The following is a 21266-nucleotide window of genomic DNA, read 5'->3' as shown; positions in this document are numbered from 1 at the left end:
TGGATGGTAACACCCCCCGGCCTGTCGTGGCAAACCTGCTTCCGAGGTAGAGAGCGTGGTGAAAGAGGGAGCTTGATATCCTCGGTAGAAGAGGAGAGGTAATTGTGAAAAAAAATATCCAAAAACAGCAACGTAAATCCGGATTCTTCACTCGCACCTTCCAAAGTCAGAATCCGGGATGTTGTATGACAGAGAAGAGCTGTCGAGGTAGTAACCACGCGTTCTTCCCCTCACCTGGCACACCACTTCAAAGGCATGAGGCGGCTGCTAGAATACGTCGGGAAGAACAGGTGTCGTTAGCTTCGCATACGAAACGATCGTCCGATGAGAAAGCTTGCCGCACAGCCTTTTCCTCCTCCCTGCAGGTTCACCAAGCCGTACGAGGACGGGGCTGGGCGGGATAAGCTTTTGCGTTCCCGCGAGAACCGTGCGGAGATTCCATCTAGCTCTGGGTTAGTATACTGGCGTCATGCGCGGATGCGCGGTGTTGATGTGGTCTTTTTGGGAAGGTGCATCTCGGAGGCGGATCCGGGGATGCGATGTCACCGTGATGCATCGGATGGTCGCATTCGTTGGTGTTGGGGAGGCAAGTCCGGCCGCAACCCTGCTGCGGTGCGCCATTCGTTTGTACCTTGATCAGTATGATTACAATTTGCCGAAGACCGATTTGTTCTTCCTCGGCAGCATCGGGGATCTTTTGTCAATCGATGATGGCGATAGTCTGTTGGTGTTCTGCAACCCGTCATTTTGCGGCGAGCATTCGCTGCTGTAAAGAACGAATGGGCTGGCGGCTAGATACGATGACGGCACGAGAATTAGAGTACCTTAGGGTGTAATGGGGATTAATAGGAAGTAACGAGCAAGATAGATAGAGGCCAATCTTGAAACTATTCCAAACAATGGGCACTTAAAGCCTTTCTTCCTCTCAACCCTTGCTACCGCATCAAGACGTACCGCATGTCAGCAGGGAATATTGATATAACTTCTTAACTGTATATTGAGAGTCCTGCATGGCAAGTATCCATGGTAGTCCGTCAATAGGACGATACTCCTCGTTAAAACCCGATGTGTTCATGAAAAGCTCCATTTCGCTACGTGTACTGAAAACGCTTATAATCATAAAGCCAGTGAAGTTTTCCCATCTCAGCAAGTCTACACAAGAAAACCCGCTTGTCCCGACCAAAGGAGATTGACCTACACAATAACCCAGTCCGCCTCCTCATTCCCACGAGACTCCTCCTTTTCAACCTCCTCAAAGAAACCAACAGGACGCCCGTCCCTCTTCCACACCCTACCATCCTTCATCACAAAATCAACCTTGCGCAGCGCTCCCACATCCTCCCTCGGATCCGCCCCGAGAGCGATGATATCCGCCCGATATCCCTTCTCGATAGACCCAAAGAAGAACCCGCTCCTCTCCTTCCCGCAACTCTCCCAACCCCCGACCATACACGCCTCCAGCACGTCCAACACGGGCACGCCGGCCCGGACCATGAGCTCCATCTCCAGCGCCCCCTCCCCGTGCGGAAACGCACCGGTGTCGCCGCCGGCCGCCAGCCGGACCCCCAGCTCGTGCGCCCTCTTCACCCGGCCGAGGATGCCCTCGAAGTCCGGCGAGACCCGCATCACGCCCAGCGTCGGCACCCAGATCGTGCCCCGGCGCGCCATCTCCCTGAGCACCGCCTCGTTGCCCTCGTTGCAGTGCTCGACGGTGTCGACGCCGGCCTTGATGGCCATCAGCGCGCTCTTGGCCGTCGTGGTGTGCGCGGCCACCGGCATGTCCGCGAGCCGGGCCTCCTGGACGATGGCGTCCATCTCCTCCTGCGAGAACATGGTCTTGGCCGGGTTCGGGTCCGGCGGCGGGAACGGGATGACGTCGCGGCGGCCCTCGCCGGGCGGCACGAGCGGGGGCGGGAACCGCATGACCTTGCGACGGTAGTCGGCGTAGAACTTGATAATGTCGGCGCCGTCGCCCACGCGCCTTCGGACGGCCCTCCGCACGCCGTCCACGCCGTCGCAGACGTCGGCGATGCGCGGCATCGCGACGGCGGCGTTTTCGTGGCGGATCTCGTAGGAGCCGGTGCTCGCGAGGCACTCGGTGGCGACGAAGAGGCGCGGGCCCGGCAGCAGGCCGCGGTTGACGCAGTCTCGGAGGTTCGCGTCGAAGGAGCGCAGGCCTTCCGTGCCTAGGTCCCGGTAGGTCGTGTAGCCGGATAGCAGCGCGAGACGGAGGTGGTTTGTGGCGCGGACGATGCGTTCGACGACGCTCTCGTCGCGCTCCTGGATGGTGGAAGAGGCTTCACTGAGTAAGGTCAGATGAGTGACTGAAAGATCTGCCCACAATTCCACGGCTCACTCGTATGAATGCAGGAAGACGTGTGTGTGAGCGTCGACGAATCCGGGCATGACGACCTTTCCTCGGAGGTCGATGTCGCCTCGGTTCACATTGATTTCACTATCATCTTTTCTTTCGTAGACGTCCACGATGGTGCCATTTGTTGGATCGACAACAATTGACCTGCTCTTGGCGAATGTTTTGCTCTTCGAGTTGAACAGCAACGACGTGTGCACCGTGAAATTGGAAGTTGGCTTGGAGCTCATGATGAGATCCAAATCAGAGCTAGATTAATGGAAACAAAGCTAATTAGGACCCCTTGGTACCTGGGCAGTGCTTCCAGGCTATTATAAGGGTTAGTGAAACGGTTTTTTCCCAACTACCTAGGAGTCCATAAACGCGTGGCATCAAACACTCCGGAGGAACCTCTCCAGCTCGCGTGTTCATGGTCGAGTGGCTGGAGGTGAGATTGGATGATATCGGCATCTGGCTAACCGCGTCTGGTTCGGGTGGCTTACTCTTGGCAAGGATGTTGGGCCGCCGGCGGCGTCGGGAGGCCGCACGGAAGTGGAGAGAACAGCTGGGGAATCAAATCGAACGCCGCCCGGTGAGCATGGGGCCGCGGCCGGTATGGGACTGTTGATTAGCGCGCAAAAGATCTCAGTGCTCGACTGCGGTGATGTTCGCTGTCGTCCATAATGTTGGAGGGTGAAGAGAAGCCCCAGACGAGTAGAATAGTTCATAGCGGGCCTGTGGCTCGGTTGGTAATGCACAGTGATGAGGCTCAAGGTCTGCACGCTATTAAGATTAGTGCGGCGACCGTGATGGAGCAAATATCCGTGAGCCATTGAATCCTGCGGTTGCGTGGCCGTGGACGACTCTTCTCAGAGTGGGCGAGTTTTCCCTCGGCACCAGTTTCTTTGGCGAGATCCATTCGATTTCCCCGGGATGTGGGAACAAGAGTCACCCATGCCGTAAACGACTCAACTCGACTTGCTTTACGATGTAGACAGCAAAGGGGTGTCCTGACTTGACGTGGCTGGGCGAAACAATTACTCTCTTCAAGGTTTTCACCGCCCATCAACTCGTTCTTGGGCGGTTCATCTGGAATTCGGCGGCCGCCCGAGCAATGACGCACGGTTAGACCGGTGATGAGGGAGGGTTTTTGACAGATCAGGCGAAGCCGACCAACCGAGGGTCTACCGTCACCAAAGATATCCGTGTGTATTGTTGCTGAAATGAATACACTGCCTTGACTGCTCAAAGATAGCATCATGGTGCAGGCCTCAAGAGCGTCGGTGAAGCATAACAAGAAGTCGAGCGCGGAAGTGACGTCGGCCGCTGCAGAAGGCGAATGCCAACGGCCCAGTGAGGTGATGCTCGGCACTGAGATATGCATAGTGTGTGGTCCCAGACCCTTAACGACCCTGATCGGCTCTCATTAAGACCCTTCACATATTGGGTTGTTTTATGTCCGAGTCTTTGGCAAAGCAAAGGGCGGGAGACGGCGAGTGGCCGACGATGACCGACTTCTGGAAGACGTGATGGAATCCGGATTTCTCGAAAGGCACGGCAGGAATGACGAATGCTGGGAGGGGCCCGGAGACGGGGGAGAAGTCTTGGGAGACCCTGAATGGAATGGCGCCGGGTTCTGGAGAGCAGAAGTGGAGGTGAAGACGGGGCCAAGAGCGACGGGTCGGTGCTCAAAATAGCGACAGAGATCGGCCCAGAGCAGGCATGTTGCATTGGCATTACGCTGGCCGGCCGGGGTGCATTGGAAGTGGTCCGTTGCGTTTGTTGTCATCGTCTATTGAGCGGCTTCGGTTTGGTATTTGCTGCCGGTGTCGTTGAATGGTGGAGGGACCATTGGAAAGAGTTTCGGAGAGTCTGCAGGAGATCTCGAAGGTGGCTGGATAAGGTCGCGATCCCTTTCCTCTTCCGGTAGGAAAGAAGCAGACAGAAACAAAAGCTTGAATTCGATGGTTTAGCGCGTCGTCATCGCCATCCCCTAGCATGCATGTTGCTCGGTTGATGCTGCTACTGCAACGGCTGCTGCTGCAAGACATGCCTAATGGCGCCGGTTAGCGATGGACTCATGGGCGAACCGACTGACCATGTTATTTTTGGTCTATTGTTCCATTGTCTGCTGATGGAAGCGCGATCTAGAGTCGGGTTGTCGCATCTCGTGCCTGCAGGAAGATAAAGAAGCGGAAAACCGAGCTCAGCGCCAACTGACACTCAAGTCGAGGAAGGAGGAATGGTGGCAGACGGGATGCTGTGCAGGCGCGCAGGCGACTCGCCTAGGGCTGTCTGAGGTGCAGGTGCAGCGGGCTGGACTCAGACTCCCGGGTCCGTCTGGAGGCCTAGAAGGGGCGTTTACCAGCCCTTTGGCCGCTAAATGTTGCTGACAGTTGGAATTACCGCTAAAATTGTTCCACTGACCTCCAGGCTCGGCCACATTTTCGGTTTCTTGGGTCCTTCGGAGTAGCAGGGCTGGTAGCGAGTTGCCGGCTGCCCAAGTGGGTGGGCAGACGCGAGACAGTCGTCCGCAACTGGCCAGCCACGATGGACACTGTCAGACTGAGGTGTGGGTGTCAGGATGGGGCCACAAGAAGAGCTCTGCTCTGAATGGCTGCGATACTCATCATCATGTGCCTCGGGCTCCATCTCCATCTTCAAGACAAGGGGAAAACGTCACATCCAATGAGAGACCGTTCTTTCGCAGGAAGCCGACGAATCTGAGATGGTGAAAGCCTGAGATGCCAGGCAAAACAGGAGACACCCGGTACGTACCGCCGCTTTCTGGCCGCCACCACGTTGTCCCTTGCACCAAAGACCATCTCCCTGTGCAACGTAGCCCCCCGGTCCAGCTCCAGTTTGTACGGATACAGAGGAAGAACAGCCACCCACACGGACAGTACGACGCCGCGGAGGGAAAACGAAAACGCTGGTTGCTGAAGGGCCAAGGGTTGGAGGGGCCATTTTGCTTCCTGCTTGGCACCGGCACCTGCACCAGTCCAGTTCCTGCGCCTGCGCCAGGACCACAGACCAAAAGTCCACGGACCACTCCTCCTCCCACTGACCATCGGCCACTGACTACTAACCACTGGCCACCCTCCCGCTTGAATACGAGTCTTGTTTTTCTGTTCTTCCCGCCCTATCCCAACCAACTCATCCCATCCGTCACATCACTTTGATAAAAACCATTCACTCGCTACTTATTTCCTATTGCTCACTCTTGACCTACTCCTCTCGTTTCTTTGCATCACGTCTCCTTCGACTTCACCTCACGATCCATTTTTACCCGTAATCCCTCGGTCGATTCCGCAAACCTAGGAACTCATCTCGCCTCGCCTCACCCTAACCCCGACGAAAATTCCGCGAACCCGTCCGTGCCGGTCTCCTATTTTCGTACCCACCAGTTCAGGGCAAGAACTTTCCGAATTCCAGACGAGCCAGCTTTGCCACGAGTTGTCTCTTAATCCCGTCATCTCTCCTGGGACCTGATCTCGACTGTCCCGGAAAACCTGAAGAAAACCGCGAGGAACGAAAACGGTTCAGCTACGATTATCGGCGACATATAACCGTCCCCGATCCCGCGATTCTCACCACCTCCGAGCCTACCGACCGCCACATTCACAATGCATCCCACGCGCCCTCTCCAACTCCTGATGGTCGCCTCTGTTGCGCAGGCTTCATGGTTCAACTTTCACAAGGAGGAGCCTCGCGATGGCCTCATTAAGAGGCAATCAGGAACCTCGGCCGCTGCCGAGACCACTACCTCAGCAGCAGCCGTAACTACAACCACTTCCGCAGCCGCCGTCACCACGACGACAACAGCTGCTCCCGCGACGACTCCTACTCCTACTACCGCCAGAACCACAACCACTCCCGCCGCCGCCACTCCCAGCGCTTCCACACCCGCTGCCTCGTCTACCACACCCGTCGCGACTGGCGAGTCCACGACTCTGAGGACCAGCACCACATCCGCCGCCGGCAACCAGGACACCACCTCTGGCGAGGCTTCTTCCACCCCCTCTACCACCGCACAACCCGTTACCTCCACAGTCAAGACTGTTATCGTGACGACCAACTCCGAGGGTGTCGCTACGTCATTCACATCCGAGTCGACCGTCACGAGCACTCCCGGTCTTAACCAGTCCGACTCTGGCGATTCTTCCTCTGGCATGTCCACACAAACTCGCAACACCGTCATTGGTGTGGTCGTCGGTGTCGGCGGTGCCATCGTTCTCGGTGCCCTCGGCTTCGTGGCGTGGAGAATCTGGGGCAAGAAGAAGCAGGCGGAGGAGAACGACGGTCTGATGGAGTACAACAACCAGTACGGCAACGAGGCCAAGGTCGAGGGCGGCGCTGGCGGTTCCGCAGGCACTGGCCGCACTCCCTTCCAGTCCACCCTCGAGAGCTACCACGCACCGAGCCAAGTCAACGCTTCCTCCAACTTCTAAGCCGGAGGCGTACTACCAGTTCAGCATTTCATGATGATTGTTTCTTGCGGAAGAAAGCGTTGATTCCCCCACGGTCTCTTGCCTAAAAAGGCACACACCATTCTACAAATTATTCTTACTACGTTGCGGCCTGCACATGTTTTTCGTTCGGTCATGCGGAGTTTCGGGCCACCCAAGTATTGTTACTACGGCAGGCAAGGTTGCATATTGCGCAGAGTCTCAGGACTAATGGATAGAAAATTATGTACATAGAGCAGCAGAGAGTTCCCCCCTTTTCATTTTTGTCAGCTGGGCTTCGGGGTGATCATTTGTCTACTCGTCGCCGACTGGGTTTCAGTCGAGTCGCACGTCGTAACAAGTCATCATCGCACCAGCAAAACCGACAAAATCAGAGACGGCAAGTCTGGCGGATGTCTCCTGGATCCGCGGGCTTGTATGTACGTTCAGATACAACTTTAATACCAACACCGCCAAAATTACGGGAACACAAGAGCTTCTCTCCTCAACTCGACCGTATGACATCAGTGAGAATATAAACTTACTAGACCGAGGAATCCACGGAGGGGTAATGAGACAGAGTTAGACTGATCCCTTGCCAAACTCTATTCCCCTCCCATCCAACCTTTTTCATCCCCAATATGATCGGCCGGTCATAATTGCCAACCTGCCATCTGATGAACCGAACGGTGCACCGTGGCGCCTGCCTCCTCGGCAAGGGCAGGATCGTCTTCTTCCGAACGCAGCACAGTCCAACCGTCCTTCTCTTTTACCCGTCTGGGCACTGCGCGGGCTGGCGGCACATCACGTGGTCGTGTCGATGGCCCATTGGCTCGCCGCACGTATCAGTGGTGTTTCGGGTTCTTTGGGTGTTGCGTCCCAACGTGGAAAATTGTGGGATGCACGTCGCGCCGTTTCAGGTTCCTCCCCTCTCTCTATCTCTCTACTACGGCGCGCCTGTGTGCTGCTGCTTGCTGCCCGTTGAACTTTACCCGAGAGCCCATCGTTCGACGCTTCTCACGGGTTGGGCGCAGGAGAAAGTTAATCCTCGAAAACTGCCTTTTCCACCATTGAATTATTGCTTAGTTGTACCAATTGAGAGCGCTGCGTCGCCGGTTATTTCACGCCCTACCTAGCATCGTTGACGACGCGAGAACGACAAGAGGTTGAACCTCGATTGACGACTTTTTTATTTCTTTTTATCCATAATTCACCGAGGAGCTGCGATCGCATGCGCGAAGAAGAAAAGTGACGGACTACGAACGAAGGTTCACGATACCCCGCAAAACGTTGGCGTCACACACGTAATCTACCCATCTACCCACGACGACTACACACATACACACACACGCACACACGATGCGGACGACGACGACGGCACACGTGGTGTCGGCGGCGCTGCTGGTGCTCGCGGGCGCGAGGGCGCTCGATATCAGCGACGAGCTCGGGATGGGGTGGAAGATGGGGCTGTTGCCGCGGCAGGGCTCGCAGAACCTGCAGACGTTTACGGGGGCGCTTGGGGGTGTCCAGGCTTCTGCGGTATGTCTTCTGGTTTCTATCATTCTGGCTCGGTTTTCGACTGGGAGAGATGAGAGGAGTTGATTTGGGGGAGGTCAATCGAGGCTGGGGCGAGAAAGGATGGATGGCTTGCGGTTGTGGCGGCGCGCTCTGGAGTTTGGGGGACCTATTTGGGATTGATGACATGGCGAGCTGTTTGCTGACGTCGCGGTATGGCAGATCACCAAGTCGAACAACCCCGATCGACCGTTTGAAGTCGACGGAGACACTTTCGTAAGTTTCTCACCATCGGGTAGAAATTGTAGGTTGGAGATTGCTGACGGCAGAATGGTTCAGCCCGACTTCTCGACCGCCGCGGGCAGAGCGTGCGATAATCAAAAGAACAAATGCTCGCAGGCCGCGAACAACGGTCCCGCCAAGTTCGACGTCTCAAAGTGCGACGAGCAAGCTAGTAAGTAATCTCCTCTCAGTAGCACGATGGGGGCCCTTTTGGGACGATGGCTGACGCTGGGTGGCTAGCCGAGTGCAAATCGGCAATCGACTCGACGACGAAGCAGAGCTTCGGCGAACCGGTGTTTGCGGGCTCGGACGGCAACTTTGACATCTTTTGTGACCCTTGAGTTGGCACTTGCGAGGCAAACTTGCATGCTGTTGTTGAAGGGATGGGGGTTTCAGAAGCTGTACGATTGTGTGGTGATGTCGCACGGCGTGTGTATATGGGAAAGCTGTCTGGGGGCTTGTGAGAGAAAAGTAGCAAGCAAGCAAGCTTGGGAAGGAAGTTTTATGAAAGAGGTGGAATTTCAAGTTGTACAAACTAGGATGGGTTATTTTTGGGCGTTTCTTTTCTTTTTCCAAAAGACCCTCGCGGCTGAGAGGTTGATATCCGGCGGTTGCTCGGCATGACGAATAATGTCAATGGAGACGGTTTTCTATTCAGATGTTTTCGGCTGATCTGGGGGTTGAACATGTGAGTCGCTGTGAGAGAGTGATCTGATGTGTGAATACCTCCATAACGCCTTCCCGGGAAGGTATGGGGATCGAGCCTCAGCGGGAGCATCTCCGTTGCGCATAACGGGCGTGCTTTTGACGATGCGATTCGGTGGAGATGGAGAGAGATTTGTAGCCTCACTTTCTCCGATTTCGAGATTGCGATGGGGATTATATCAATAGGATGAACGGCAAACGTATTTAGTAGTTGAAATCAATGGCAGAACATAGCCCGCGGAACGGCGCCGTCGGGATAAGGCCGTGTTGAGATCGATTTCACGTGTAATCTGCGCCGGACAAGGAACCACCCAGCCACCGCCGAAATTTCCTTCTCACATCGAAGAACACCAGGAACAACGCTGCTTCGGGTCCCGTTTGGATATGGAAATGTTTTTGCCCCAAGCTCCTCGTTTCCGTTTCGACGCGTCTCCTTGGACCGCGTTTTTGTTGCTGCGAGACAAACATGTCTGAGCTTTTGCTGGGAAATCGGATTTATATGTTTTCTTTTGGGATTGTGTGTGAAGACGGCGGGAAGAATGAGACATGTGGGCGGGTGTTTGTGGTATGAGGGTTAGATACTTGAGTTTGGATATGATCTTGTAGATTGTTGTCGTCGGTTTAGAAGGAGCTTAGGAAGTCTACTTGATTCTGTCCTCATAATTCCTACGTAACGGATAATGTTATGATAGATAATTTGGTAAGGCAAGAAACACTGCAGCAAGTCTGGATGAAGGAGTTGTCAACCGAAGAATGGGACGACCGCGGCCCCGGGAGACCCGAACCCGGGGTGATTGATGGGATCATGTCAAGTCGAGATGTGGGCTTTGACGGCCTTTTGGTTTCCTCGGGTTTGCGGTCTTCGAAACAATATGCACGTCGGGGGTTTTGAGGTTGGACAACACGTGCGCTTTTGAGTTCCCGATGGATCTTGAGACTGATCGCACATGTGGCTGGATTTGGCGTTAACGGAGCAGTCTTCGTTGATGTTGGTAATGCGGCTCTGCTGTGTCGAGGTTGCTGGGCTTTTAAAGGTCTAGAAGGACGTTGGTGATCTTCAACCAAAGTTGGTATGGTTAGTCGTTGTGCATTCAAGCTGGCTCGATTGCGCGCTTTAGCTAGACGTGTTGCCGGAAGCTATGGAAGCCACGATTTCAGGATCAGGCAGGTCTAGACGGCACGTCGAACTCGCAAGATGCCGTAGAAGCCTTGTGCACACGTGCAAATCCAAGACCCATGGCATTCATCCAGCGTCACGGCCCGTCATCGAGCCATTGGCAAATACGATGTCGTCTGGGAGTTCAAGCAGCGGGGCACTTTGGTTCGGCGGAAATCACCCTTGGCTTGAAAGTGATGCAAAATAAGGGAGGTGATTCCGGGGAATGAGACGTTGTGTTAAGAGGTACTCGAATACACGGCGGTTATATACGTGATCTAAAGTATATACGATCAGGACGAGCAGGCGAGATTGGCTGGCCATAGCTCGGCCCCGTGGTTGAGCGGGGATGCTCATTAAAACAAACCTGGGCCGTTGGCGTCTTTTAAGCCGGCCTGTTCCTGGCTTGCCCCGGTCTGTCCCATTGTCGAGGAAGGCAGGGTCCCCCATCCGCTCCTTCCTGCTCCTCCAATTATTCTCTCCTTCATGTGCTTGCGGTGACGACCGGCCAATGGAAGATTCTTAGGGAAGAAAACGGTCATTGGTGCCAGCTGTCTCTTGTGTTCTTGGTGCCTCCCAGTTATGTGTTACCTTTCCTATGTTAGCGCTATTATTTAACAATAAGGATTAATTTAAGCCTAATTATACCTAGTATATCTAAAATAGAAACTACTAACCTTATATCTAATACGTTTAGATCCTAACTAGTACCTCTATATATTATCCTACTATTATTAGGATACTAAGTAGGCTAAGCCCTATATTATTATATAGCTTATTATATTATAATATATTAAGGATTAATAGTAATTTATACTCTATTTTAGCTACTACTTAAGCTATAAATAAGTTTAAATACTACTATAGTATTATATAACTTATATATTATTATTAAATTATTTATTCCTTTAAAAAGATAATATTTATTATAATATTCTTATTAATATAATATATAAAAAGAATATTATTAATATAGTTTAAATAAAAGGGAATATTATTCTTAAAGGTATTAAGGGACTAAAGAGGGTTAAAGCTTAAAATTATACTAAAGATAGTAATAATAGGGGCTAATATAAAATAAGGGATATAAAATAATATTTTAAGTAAATAAATAAAAGGATAAAGTTTATAGTATAATCTTAATAGAAGGGATAGTCTTTTATAGACTAATAACTCTTATTAAGGTTTTACTCCCTTTAATCTTAAGAGTAAGGCTATTTATACTATTAAGTATATTAAGAAGCTTATTAGGATAGAGTTTTATTCTTTTAGAATATTAAATATTAAATATATACTTATTAGGTATAATAAGATAATATTAATAGCTAGATTATAAGGGTAGCTATATTATATTGCGCGGCGTATTGCATTTGTTCTTAGTGCCTCCTAGCAGTTGGTGGCCGGTCGATTGCTGTTCCCAGCAACCTCAGACAAAGCTGCATGTGCAGATGACAGCGGCCAATCTCGTGGTGCCACTGGTACTGATGACCCCGGAGAGTCCCACGCTCTCGTCCACCTCATCATCGACATCGCATGCCTTTCTTGCTTGCCTCCGCGAACCCGCCAGCGCAGAGTGACGAATCCAGTTGTGCAATACTGCGAGGTCAGGTAGACTACATTGCCGCTGTTTGGCCGCAGACAATTATTCTTCCTGTACGGCTACCCGAAGCCCGTTCGCCTTAGCTCTTGTTCCTGTTCCTGTACGAATAGCTGTACCTGTACCTTGCCTTTCCCGTCTAGCGGTCCTTGTCCCGCGTCTGTGCATGTACCTGACGTCGGATTTCTGCCCGGCAAGTACCTCGAGTCAGTGCACCTTCAACCGCCGGCAGGGACATCATCGACAGGATGGAAATCGAAAGTTACTTCGTAGCTCCCCCGGCCCTTGACCTCGCCTTGCACTTTCTTCTCACCTCCTTCCTGACACTTCGCACCACGCCGAACCTCTCTCTTCCCTCCTTCAAGTCCATCCTCAACCCCAACCCGACGACCTGTCAAACCGTCAAGATCATATCTTCTCCCCGTCAAGCTTGAGCTGTGATCCCGATGCGTCCGGTACACGGCCTCTCTTCTGGCTTCATGTCGCTCCTTATTCGATAATTTTCCCCCAGTTCATTTCTGCAACGAACCCCCGTTCTCTAATCCCTGAACCGGGGGTCAACCTGTGCAAATAATACCTTATTCCTGCTGGCCTACCATTTTCCTTTGCCTAGCACACCTGGCCCGGGAAAAAAATACGCGTCGCGACCAGAACAAAAAAAAAAAAAAGACCGCTGGCCCAAATATACACACAGCGACTCCCCAATCACACGGGCCTTCTCTCCTCCACCCCCTTATTCCTGTCAACAATCTCGACAGCACCCGTCCGTTCGCTTCTTTTCCTCGTGGCCTGCTTTTTGCTTGTTTGCGTGCCGCTACGAACGAGGGCTATTGAACAAAGGGTCCTCGACGCGAAGACAGAGACTTGGCCCAGACGATTCCATCGTCTGCGCTGATCTCACCGTGGTAAGTCAACCTACATTGCCAGCATTCCAGTCCCCAGCGGTACCTTGATCGCGCCGCGACGAAGGACGCCACATTGACCTTCTCTCCTCATCCACACAGAGTCCCACGAAGACGTCTCCTCAACAGGAATCGACCATCTCTCCTCCTGCTGCATCAGCACAGGACGGCACTGGCCATCGTCCGCCATCCGCCCCGACGTCCCCGGCCCTTTCGTCCACTTCTACGGCCGCCGACGGCGAGGACCTCGGGTCCTCCCCCGTTTTGCCTCCGCTACCTGCCCCTAGGCTGCCCGATCGAGCCCGGGATATTTTGCGGAATAATCAACCCGAAGAAGAGTACGTGACTGCAAGTTGGGGCTCGCCTTACTCGACAGAAGAGACGAAGAACCTCGCCCGCCAGAGCTTCGGCAGCGACGAATCCGACGGCTCGCCAATAATTCATCACCTGGCTATTGATACCCCCTTTCTTCGTCCGCCACCCTCACTGTCCCTCGGAGGGAGTCCAGACGACAACGACATCAGAGACGACGAGGACGGCGGAGAGCCCGAACCGTTTATTAGCGCAGCTCAAGTCCTCGCGAACCGCGCCCGACGACCTGCGCGACGACTCACCGAAGACTGGATTCGCCAGCACACTGCGGGTGAGAATTCAGAAAGCCGCCATTGGTTCAGCGACGGAAGTGAGCACTCTTCACTGAGCGGCTCAGGATCTGCAGACGAATCGTGGCACGAGAAGGAGTCATTGCGAACGCCGAAAGCGAACTCAGGCGTTGCCCGCGACCCGCATTTGGCGCCGCGCCATCCCCGTGCCCGCTCCAGCGCCGAGACCCTCAAGCCGGAGGACGTGACACCGAAACGTCCGACAAACATGGAGAGCCCCGAGCTTTCCAAGGCCGAAATGGCCCGCAATTCAGATCTTGCCGTCCCGTCGACGCCCCGGAGAACTGCTAGCGCCGCTACCGGCGAGACGACGGCGAAGACCCCGATAACACCGATGAGAAGCGCGTCCGCTAGAGTTACGATCCAAGAGCCGACCAGGACGCCCCGCATCAAGAAGAAGGTTCCGTGGAAGGGTAAGAATATTATGGTTCTTCTTCCCAAAGACGATGAACGAGGACGCCCCGGCCAGGCGCCCAAGCCTCTCAACCAGACTGAAGTCGAAGGAATGTTCAGAGAGTGGCAAGATCTTGGTTACGACATCAGTGGCTTCGACTTGGATGCCGCAGCCGGCACTTACCAGGAGCCTTCCGGCTACTCCCAAAGTCGAGATGGATGGCCCTCATTCGAGGACATGATTCGAGAGCGAGCAGAGCGTGCGTATAAGGTCACACTGCCTGATTTGAACGCTTGGAAGAATTACGTGAATGAGCTTAACGAAGCCAAATTGCGTGCTCTTGGAGTGTCCTTCGGCGACGACGACCCGCCTGCGCCCTCCATCTCTCCCGCAGTATCGCAGCCAAGCAGACAAGCCTCTGCGCAATACCCGCCCTTGCCGTTCTCTCCCCCGCTGCCTACCTCCTCTGCGTCCAGCAACCACGCAGGTTTCCCTTTCCCGTCGCAATTCATGCCTGGACGATCTTCCCACACCCACAGTCCCAGCATTGCTTCCCCTGTCGGATTCGGCAGCCATCCTGCAAAGTACAACGCTCGGCAGTCCATCTCGGTTCCTATGGGTCACTCGCCCTTCCAGCTCGCGAACCAGCCGTCTCCTCTTGGCTGGGGTCAGCACAGAACAGACTCGCCATCAATGCTTAACGGCATCCTGTCACCAGTATCTCCGTTCACCCCTGAAGGATTCGCACCGACTGGCAGCCCTGCCTTCAACGCGCATCAGCGACACCAGTCTTTGCAGTACCCGATGCTTCCCCATCAGTTCATGCAGCAGCAACAGCAGCCCGCGAGAGCATCACCGCGCCTGCAAGAGGTGCGCGAGGATGAGGAAGAAGAGGAACCCGCGGAGGAGCCCAAGAAGTCATCCGAGGCTGCGCAGAGGAACAGCGATGATCTCCAAGCCGAAATCGACGAGGCCGAGTATCATCTCGAGGAGCAGATGCGCAACGAGTTGGAGCATGAGGACTACAGCCCCCACAACGAAGAGGCCGCCGCGGAACAATTCGCAAGCATCCCAGACGAACAGCCCGTGTCTCATGCGACTAAGCCGTCTGTCCACTTCCCGGAGTTTGTCCCCAATCAAGAGTTCATTCCCCATCAGGAATTCGTTCCCCAGCACTTCCAACCGCAGGAGTTTCAACCGCAGGACTTCCAGCCTCAAGAGTTTATCCCTCAAGAATTCACTCCTCAGGAGTTCGTGCCTCAGGAATTTCAACCTCAGCAATTCGCTCAGCAATCTGGCGATGGCCCTGTGCTCCATCACCCCCGTCCCCACAGCCGCGGTCACTCGTTGTCGCAGAACTTCTTCTCTCATCACGATGAGAACCGGCCGAGAAACGACAGCTTCTCCGGATGGCACGATGTCAACTCTCAACGGATTGATGAGGCCGCTGAAGTCGAGACCAACCCCAGCAATCTCGGCACCCCTGTCCAGGACTTCAACCTTGCAACTCTCTTGCAACAGCACCAGCGATCCTTCTCCACCCAGAGCAACCCGTGGAACGACGTGTCTTCCGCCAACAGCAGCTCTGGTCAACAGAGACGAGGCAGCCACGCCAGCAAGCCCTCGCTCTCTAAGCTCAACGTCAAAGCTCCAGAGTTCAAGTTCAACCCTGGCCACGAGTCCAAGACTAGCTTCACCTTCGGAGCCGGTGCCAGTAACTCTTTCCAGCCGACTGTTTTCCAAGCAGGATCTATCGCGCCATCCATCACTTCGCCATCAGCGCAATCGTTCGGCGCACAGTCCACTTCGTCCAAGATTAATGCTGCTGCCCCTGTCTTCTCCCCTGGACAGAGCGATTTTAGCTTTTCGGCTTCTGGTCCGAAGTTTCGACCGGATGCGCCCGCCTTCACACCCTTCGGAGCTGTTTCGGATTCACTTGCCAGCCCTACGTCGGGTAGCGAGAGCATTGGAAACCACAGCTCGATCTTTGGCAACATTGATCTGAACCTTTCCGACGCCTCCAAGCCTGCCAAGAAGTCAAAGGCTATCCCCATTGTCCGTCCTAGCAGCAGCGAGAAGAAGACATCGGACGAGGATGGAATGAAGGAGGACGCTGACGGCCGTCCAATTGGTGGACCTGCCAAGAGAGCGAAGGCATCTCGTGGAGATGGTGACGATGTACCTCAATTTGCTGAGCCGTCACCCGAACCTATGGCGATGCAGTCCCTGCGGCCTGCATCGAAGACCGAAGATTTGGATGCTTCCGGGCACAAGTCAGGCGATGACCAGGCTCCTACGCCAGCTGACACTACCATGTCTTCAACTGTGGCTTCCGAGCAACCCACCGACTCAAAGGCGGTCTCTGCTACTAGCCCCTCCGATACTTCTCCCGATCAGCAACAGCAAAACTGGGCGCCTTTCGAATTTGACTCGAAGGATGAACTGGCAAACTTCAACGAAGCTCGGCCTTTCGGCATTGACACATACAAGAAGGGCCACAACAAGTCCCTTTCTGCTACTGCCAAGGCCTTCACTCCTGGTGGCGGTTGGGGCTCCACGGCTCAGGAGGACGAAACTGAAGAGGAAGAGGAAGAAGAGGACGAGCGCGACAGAGAAGACACTATCGAGCCTTTCGTCCCTAGCACAGAGGCCGTTGCTCCGTCACCTCGTGAACCCTCTCCAGCGCCATCTCCGCCACCGAAGAAGGTTGCCCTGCCTAGAGGGCTCGGTGCTTCTCGGTTCGCCAGCCCGCCCAAGGCTAAGGGTCTTGCGGCTTCTCGATTCGCTGCGTCACCTTCGCCTGCTCCTGAGCCTGAGCTCGAGGAGGGTGAAATCCCTGATGACTATGTTGTCTCCGAAACTGAGGAGGAGTACGCCGATGAGCCAGATGCTGCCCCTGCGTTCACCTTCGGCAGGGAAGACACTGCCGAGTCTGTGGAGGAGAAGCATGAGCCGACATTCGAGGAAATCGATGCCATCATGGATCACCTCAACCAGAACGACCCTACCCTTGGTGTGAACAGATCGAACGTCGATCTCAGATATCACCAAGCCAGCCCGAACCGAAACATCCAGGTCACCCACACTTCGCCATACCGCCTGCAACCGGCGGCGCAATATCGCAGTGGCACTTCAAGCCCTATCCGCCAATACCGTGGCCTTCCAGGAGATTCTGCTCTGCCATCTACTGAACTGGAGGATCCTTTCGTCGACCCACCTCTGAGTGCCCAGTCTTTCGATGCTCCCGTCACCAACCTCAACATCGGAAGCGCGGAGCAAAGCGACTGGGAGGGAGCCTTCAGCGACGAGGAGCAGGCAAAGCTGGAGCAGCGCGTGCAGTTCTTCGACGGCCGTGTCAACGACCGTGTCAGCGATCTCCTCGCTACCCGCCTTGCCCCTATGGAGAAGGCTCTGCTCTCTATCCAGCAGTCTCTCCGCGGTGGCTCACGCAGAGCCTCGTCTTCTGTTCGTCGCAGCACCTCCGCAGAAATCCAGCATAGCGATGCCGATGATGAGGACGAGGAGCCCATGCCCCGTCGCTCGCTTAGCCCCCGCCGTGACAGGCGGATGGAGCATATTCGTGCCGCCGTTCTCGACGCCTTCGCGGTGCACCAGCGCAATATTCCTACTCCTGCCGCACCCTTGGCTGCCTCTGCCCCTGCTTCTGACGACACCAGCAACGCTGTCCTTCGCGCTTTGGAGGAAATGAAGGAGCAGTTCGGCACGTCCATGCGCCTTGATTTCCGTGGCGAGGATCTCCGCAACATTGTTGAGGAAGCTGTCGAGAAGCGCATGCCCACCCCATCTCAGCAGCCTACAGCTGAGCGCGAGTCCGATGAGGCTGTCAACAATAAGCTCAGCGAGCTCCAGGCCAAGGTCATGGACCTCGAAGAGCGCCTCTACGCCGAGCAGACCAAGGTTGAGAAGGAGGTTACTGAGCGTCGCGGTGCCGAGGACCTCGCCGCAGAGCTCGAACGCAAGCTGCAAGCTGCCGAGACTCGTGTTGAAATTGAGATCATGAACCGCAGCATCTTTGACAACCGCATCGGTGATCTCGAGGAGAAGCTCCGACAACAGGAAGAGCGGGCTCATCAAGAACTCGATGGCCGCCGTACCGCCGAAGATAGACTCTCCGAGGTCCAGCGCTTGCTTCGCATTGCTACCGAGGAAGAGAACCGTCTCCGCGAAGTTGTTGACGACCGGGAACACAAGATCAAGGCTTTCGAGCAGAGTTCTTCTAACCACTTGGTGCAAATAGCGCTTATGGAGGCTGCTCAAACAAATGCTACACAAGCACAGACTGAGCTCACCAACAAGATCAACCACATGGATGATGAGCTCCGGGCTACCACTCAAGAAGCCAACCGCTGGAGATCCGAGGCCGAGCGCGTCATTGAAACCGCTCGCCGCCAGCAGATCGACCTCAACGAGACCGTCAACGAGAACAAGCAGTTGCAGAAGTTCCTCGACACCCTCGGCACTCAGCTGCAGGAGAACGAGCGCGTCAGGGAAAGCTGGCGTGCCAAGTTCGTCTCCCTTCAGGAGGACATGGCCCAAGCTGCGCGTGACATCACCGAAGAGAATGCTCGCCGCACTAAGCGCGAGCAAGCTCTCGTGGCCCGACAAGAGGTTCTTGATGCTAAGCTTCAGGCCGAGGCTCGCACCCGCGAGCGTATCGAGACCGAGCTTGAGCGTCTTGAGAGCGGTGAACGCCAGGGCATGCGCGCCGTCAATGAATGCAAGCGTCTTGAGGGCATCCTTGGTGAGATGAAGACGGAGAACCACAAGCTTCACCAGACTGCCCTTCAGTACAAGCGTGAGTTTGAGGAGGCTAGGGAATCTGGCGCCAGCGAGGTCCAGCGTACTCGCCTTGCTATGCAGCACGAGATTGATCAAGCCAATCACCACGTCAATGTCGTTCGCGAAGAACTCGAAGAGCAGATTGCCAAGCTCAGAGCCGACAACGACCAACTCACCATGGACATGGAGACTTCCAAGGCTCAGTCTGAGATGATGGCCGAGGCCGCTCAGAGCAGCGAGACTCAGATGATCGAGGAGCTCAAGCGCAAGCACCAGAACGAAGTGGAGGACATTCAGGCCCGCTGGGAGCGACAGCTTAACAATGCTGTCGAGGACGCCCAGAAGACTGAACAACACCTTCTCGAGCGTCTCAGCCTCTCCACCTCAAAGACTGAGCATCTCCAAGACCGTGTTGCTCATCTGGAAGAGAAGGTCGAGATTGCCCGTGAGGCTGCCCGCGCCGCCGTCCAGGCCGCCAAGTCCGCTGGTGTTGAGCCTTCTCAGCCCATCGCTGCTATCCCGGCCAAGGCTGCTGCTACTGTTGCCGTTGCCGCCAAGTCGATGGAGCTCCCAGAGAAGATCTCGCCGCAGGCTCTGCGCGAGTCAATCATGGTTCTGCAAGAGCAACTCCAGGCTCGCGAGCAGCGCATTGAGGAGCTCGAGTCCACCGTCGACAAGCTGGACCCTGAGGCCCCCGCAAAGATTACCAAGCGCGACGACGAGATCACTTGGCTGCGCGAGCTTCTCGCAGTCAGACACGGCGACCTGCAAGATATCATTCAGGCCCTCTCCGCTCAGGACTTCGACAAGGAGGCTGTTAAGGACGCCGCCATCCGTCTTAAGGCGAACTTGCAGATGGAGGAACAGGAGCGCGAGCGTGCGATGAACGGCGGGTCGGCTATCAACCTGCCCAACATTGCTCAGTCTCTGAGGGAAGCCGCCACGCCGCGCGTCGCTCAGGCTGTCGGCCCCCTTGCCGCTGCTTGGGGTAACTGGCGCAAATCCCAGGCGCCCTCTTCCAGAGCGGCTGCTCGCCCCTCGTCGTCCAGATCTGCCTTCAACAGCAACCACACACCTTCCAGATCCACTGTCTCGACTTCATCCAACAACAACTTGCTTGGAGGACTGCTCACGCCTCCGGCATCTGGCCTTCGCCAGACACCTCCCACACACGCCGACGAGCCCCAACCCACGGCCTTCCAAACAACTGGTCGCCGCTACACGGCTCAACAACTACAGGCACAGGCGCAGGCACACGCTCGCGGACCTTCTGTCACCAACGGACAGCCCGGGTTCATGTCCCAGAAGAGCCCACCGCTTGGTCGTCCATCAAGCCGGCAACAGCCCATGACCCCACCGATGATGCGCTCGAGCGCCTACGACTCAGATGCTCATCCGGGCGATTTTGACGACCATGACTTCTTTGAAGATTAAGCACGAGTCTGATTCGTGGAAATGTGGAGGATTTCCTTTGTCTTTCGCACCACAGTCCATCTTTCTCACGCAGCATGCTCTTGAGCCCAAGACTGGACACACTAGAATGATGATACCCCCTTTTTCGCAAGACTACATTGCATCCCGCTGAGGTACTGGAGGATTTTCTCAGATACACATACATCAACTCAGATGACGGATACCCAACCCTTTCTCTTCTCCGAGACACGAAAACTTACTGTTTGGGAATTTTGAGGAAGAGGTTTTTAAAATTAATTTTCCTTTGTAACTTTCCCGACGCACAGCGGGAAAAAATGACGACGAATGGAGGATGGATGGACTTATCAGGGGAGGCCTGCAGGTCGCTCGCTTTGACGCTTGTTTTTTGCGCTTTGCATGTTGCACTGCAATACTACAACTACAACTACACAAGACGTATATAGTAATAATTTGCTCGCCCTACTTGGCCTACAGCTCAATAGAGATTGATGATCCTCTCGCTGATTGGTTGGTACGTGCCTGTGAGAGTAACTGCCCTTTGAATGTATCCGCAAATCATCTGAGGAACTGATCCGCTCTACCTTGGTGTTTCATTCAGGTTCGAATTATTCCAAGAGAAGGAAACACAAGTGGGGTGGATATCACTGTTTACGACTGATTGCGATTGCTTCCGAAGGTTAGTTAGTCTTACCCTGAAGATGTTGCTGGATAAGATGTGCTTTTGCCCGTATTGTCACAAAACTGGCCGCACAGAAACGCCAAGGTACCTTAGGCAAAAGCACTTCTGACCCCAAGATCACGCAGATTCATTATTTGAGGATGGCGCGGCTCAGCAAGTCACATCATTGGACAAGGACGAGCGGATCAGCCGTCTGTCTGGTCGCTGAAACCATTTCCGCCAAGTCAGGCTCGGATACCCAGGTAGGCAGTTCCGTCGGGAGATGAGGCTCTGGTAAGCAGCAGCAGTAGTAGTGTTGAGGACACGGAAGAGAGGGTGACGGACGGGGACGGGGACGGGGTT

The 21266-nt window shown here is 54.7% G+C and overlaps 4 protein-coding genes across 4 annotated transcripts; 3 read left to right on the top strand and 1 right to left on the bottom strand.

Moving 5' to 3' along the window:
* Positions 1-1194: 1194 nt before the first annotated feature.
* Positions 1195-2601, bottom strand: CkaCkLH20_10959 (amidohydrolase; the record flags this gene model as incomplete). The annotated part of the gene is made up of 2 exons (XM_038893673.1): positions 1195-2302; positions 2357-2601. 2 exons carry the CDS (start codon positions 2599-2601, stop codon positions 1195-1197), a joined length of 1353 nt encoding a protein of 450 aa, XP_038741009.1.
* A 3375-nt stretch (positions 2602-5976) lies between these two features.
* Positions 5977-6801, top strand: CkaCkLH20_10958 (putative cell wall protein; the record flags this gene model as incomplete). The annotated part of the gene is made up of 1 exon (XM_038893672.1): positions 5977-6801. The coding sequence occupies one exon, from the start codon at positions 5977-5979 to the stop codon at positions 6799-6801; it is 825 nt and encodes a 274-aa protein (XP_038741008.1).
* A 1356-nt stretch (positions 6802-8157) lies between these two features.
* CkaCkLH20_10957 (uncharacterized protein) lies at positions 8158-8936 on the top strand (the record flags this gene model as incomplete). The annotated part of the gene is made up of 4 exons (XM_038893671.1): positions 8158-8337; positions 8536-8589; positions 8653-8767; positions 8836-8936. 4 exons carry the CDS (start codon positions 8158-8160, stop codon positions 8934-8936), a joined length of 450 nt encoding a protein of 149 aa, XP_038741007.1.
* Positions 8937-12301: 3365 nt separating this feature from the next.
* On the top strand, positions 12302-20245 carry CkaCkLH20_10956 (myosin class ii heavy chain; the record flags this gene model as incomplete). The annotated part of the gene is made up of 2 exons (XM_038893670.1): positions 12302-12454; positions 13058-20245. The coding sequence occupies 2 exons, from the start codon at positions 12302-12304 to the stop codon at positions 20243-20245; spliced, it is 7341 nt and encodes a 2446-aa protein (XP_038741006.1).
* Between the last annotated feature and the right edge of the window lie 1021 nt (positions 20246-21266).

Source organism: Colletotrichum karsti, assembly GCF_011947395.1.
Source record: "Colletotrichum karsti strain CkLH20 chromosome Unknown Scaffold44, whole genome shotgun sequence".
In the NCBI taxonomy this organism is placed as follows: domain Eukaryota; kingdom Fungi; phylum Ascomycota; class Sordariomycetes; order Glomerellales; family Glomerellaceae; genus Colletotrichum; species Colletotrichum karsti.
The sequence above is the reverse complement of the archived record's forward strand: the minus strand, read 5'-3'. Positions and strand labels throughout refer to the sequence as shown.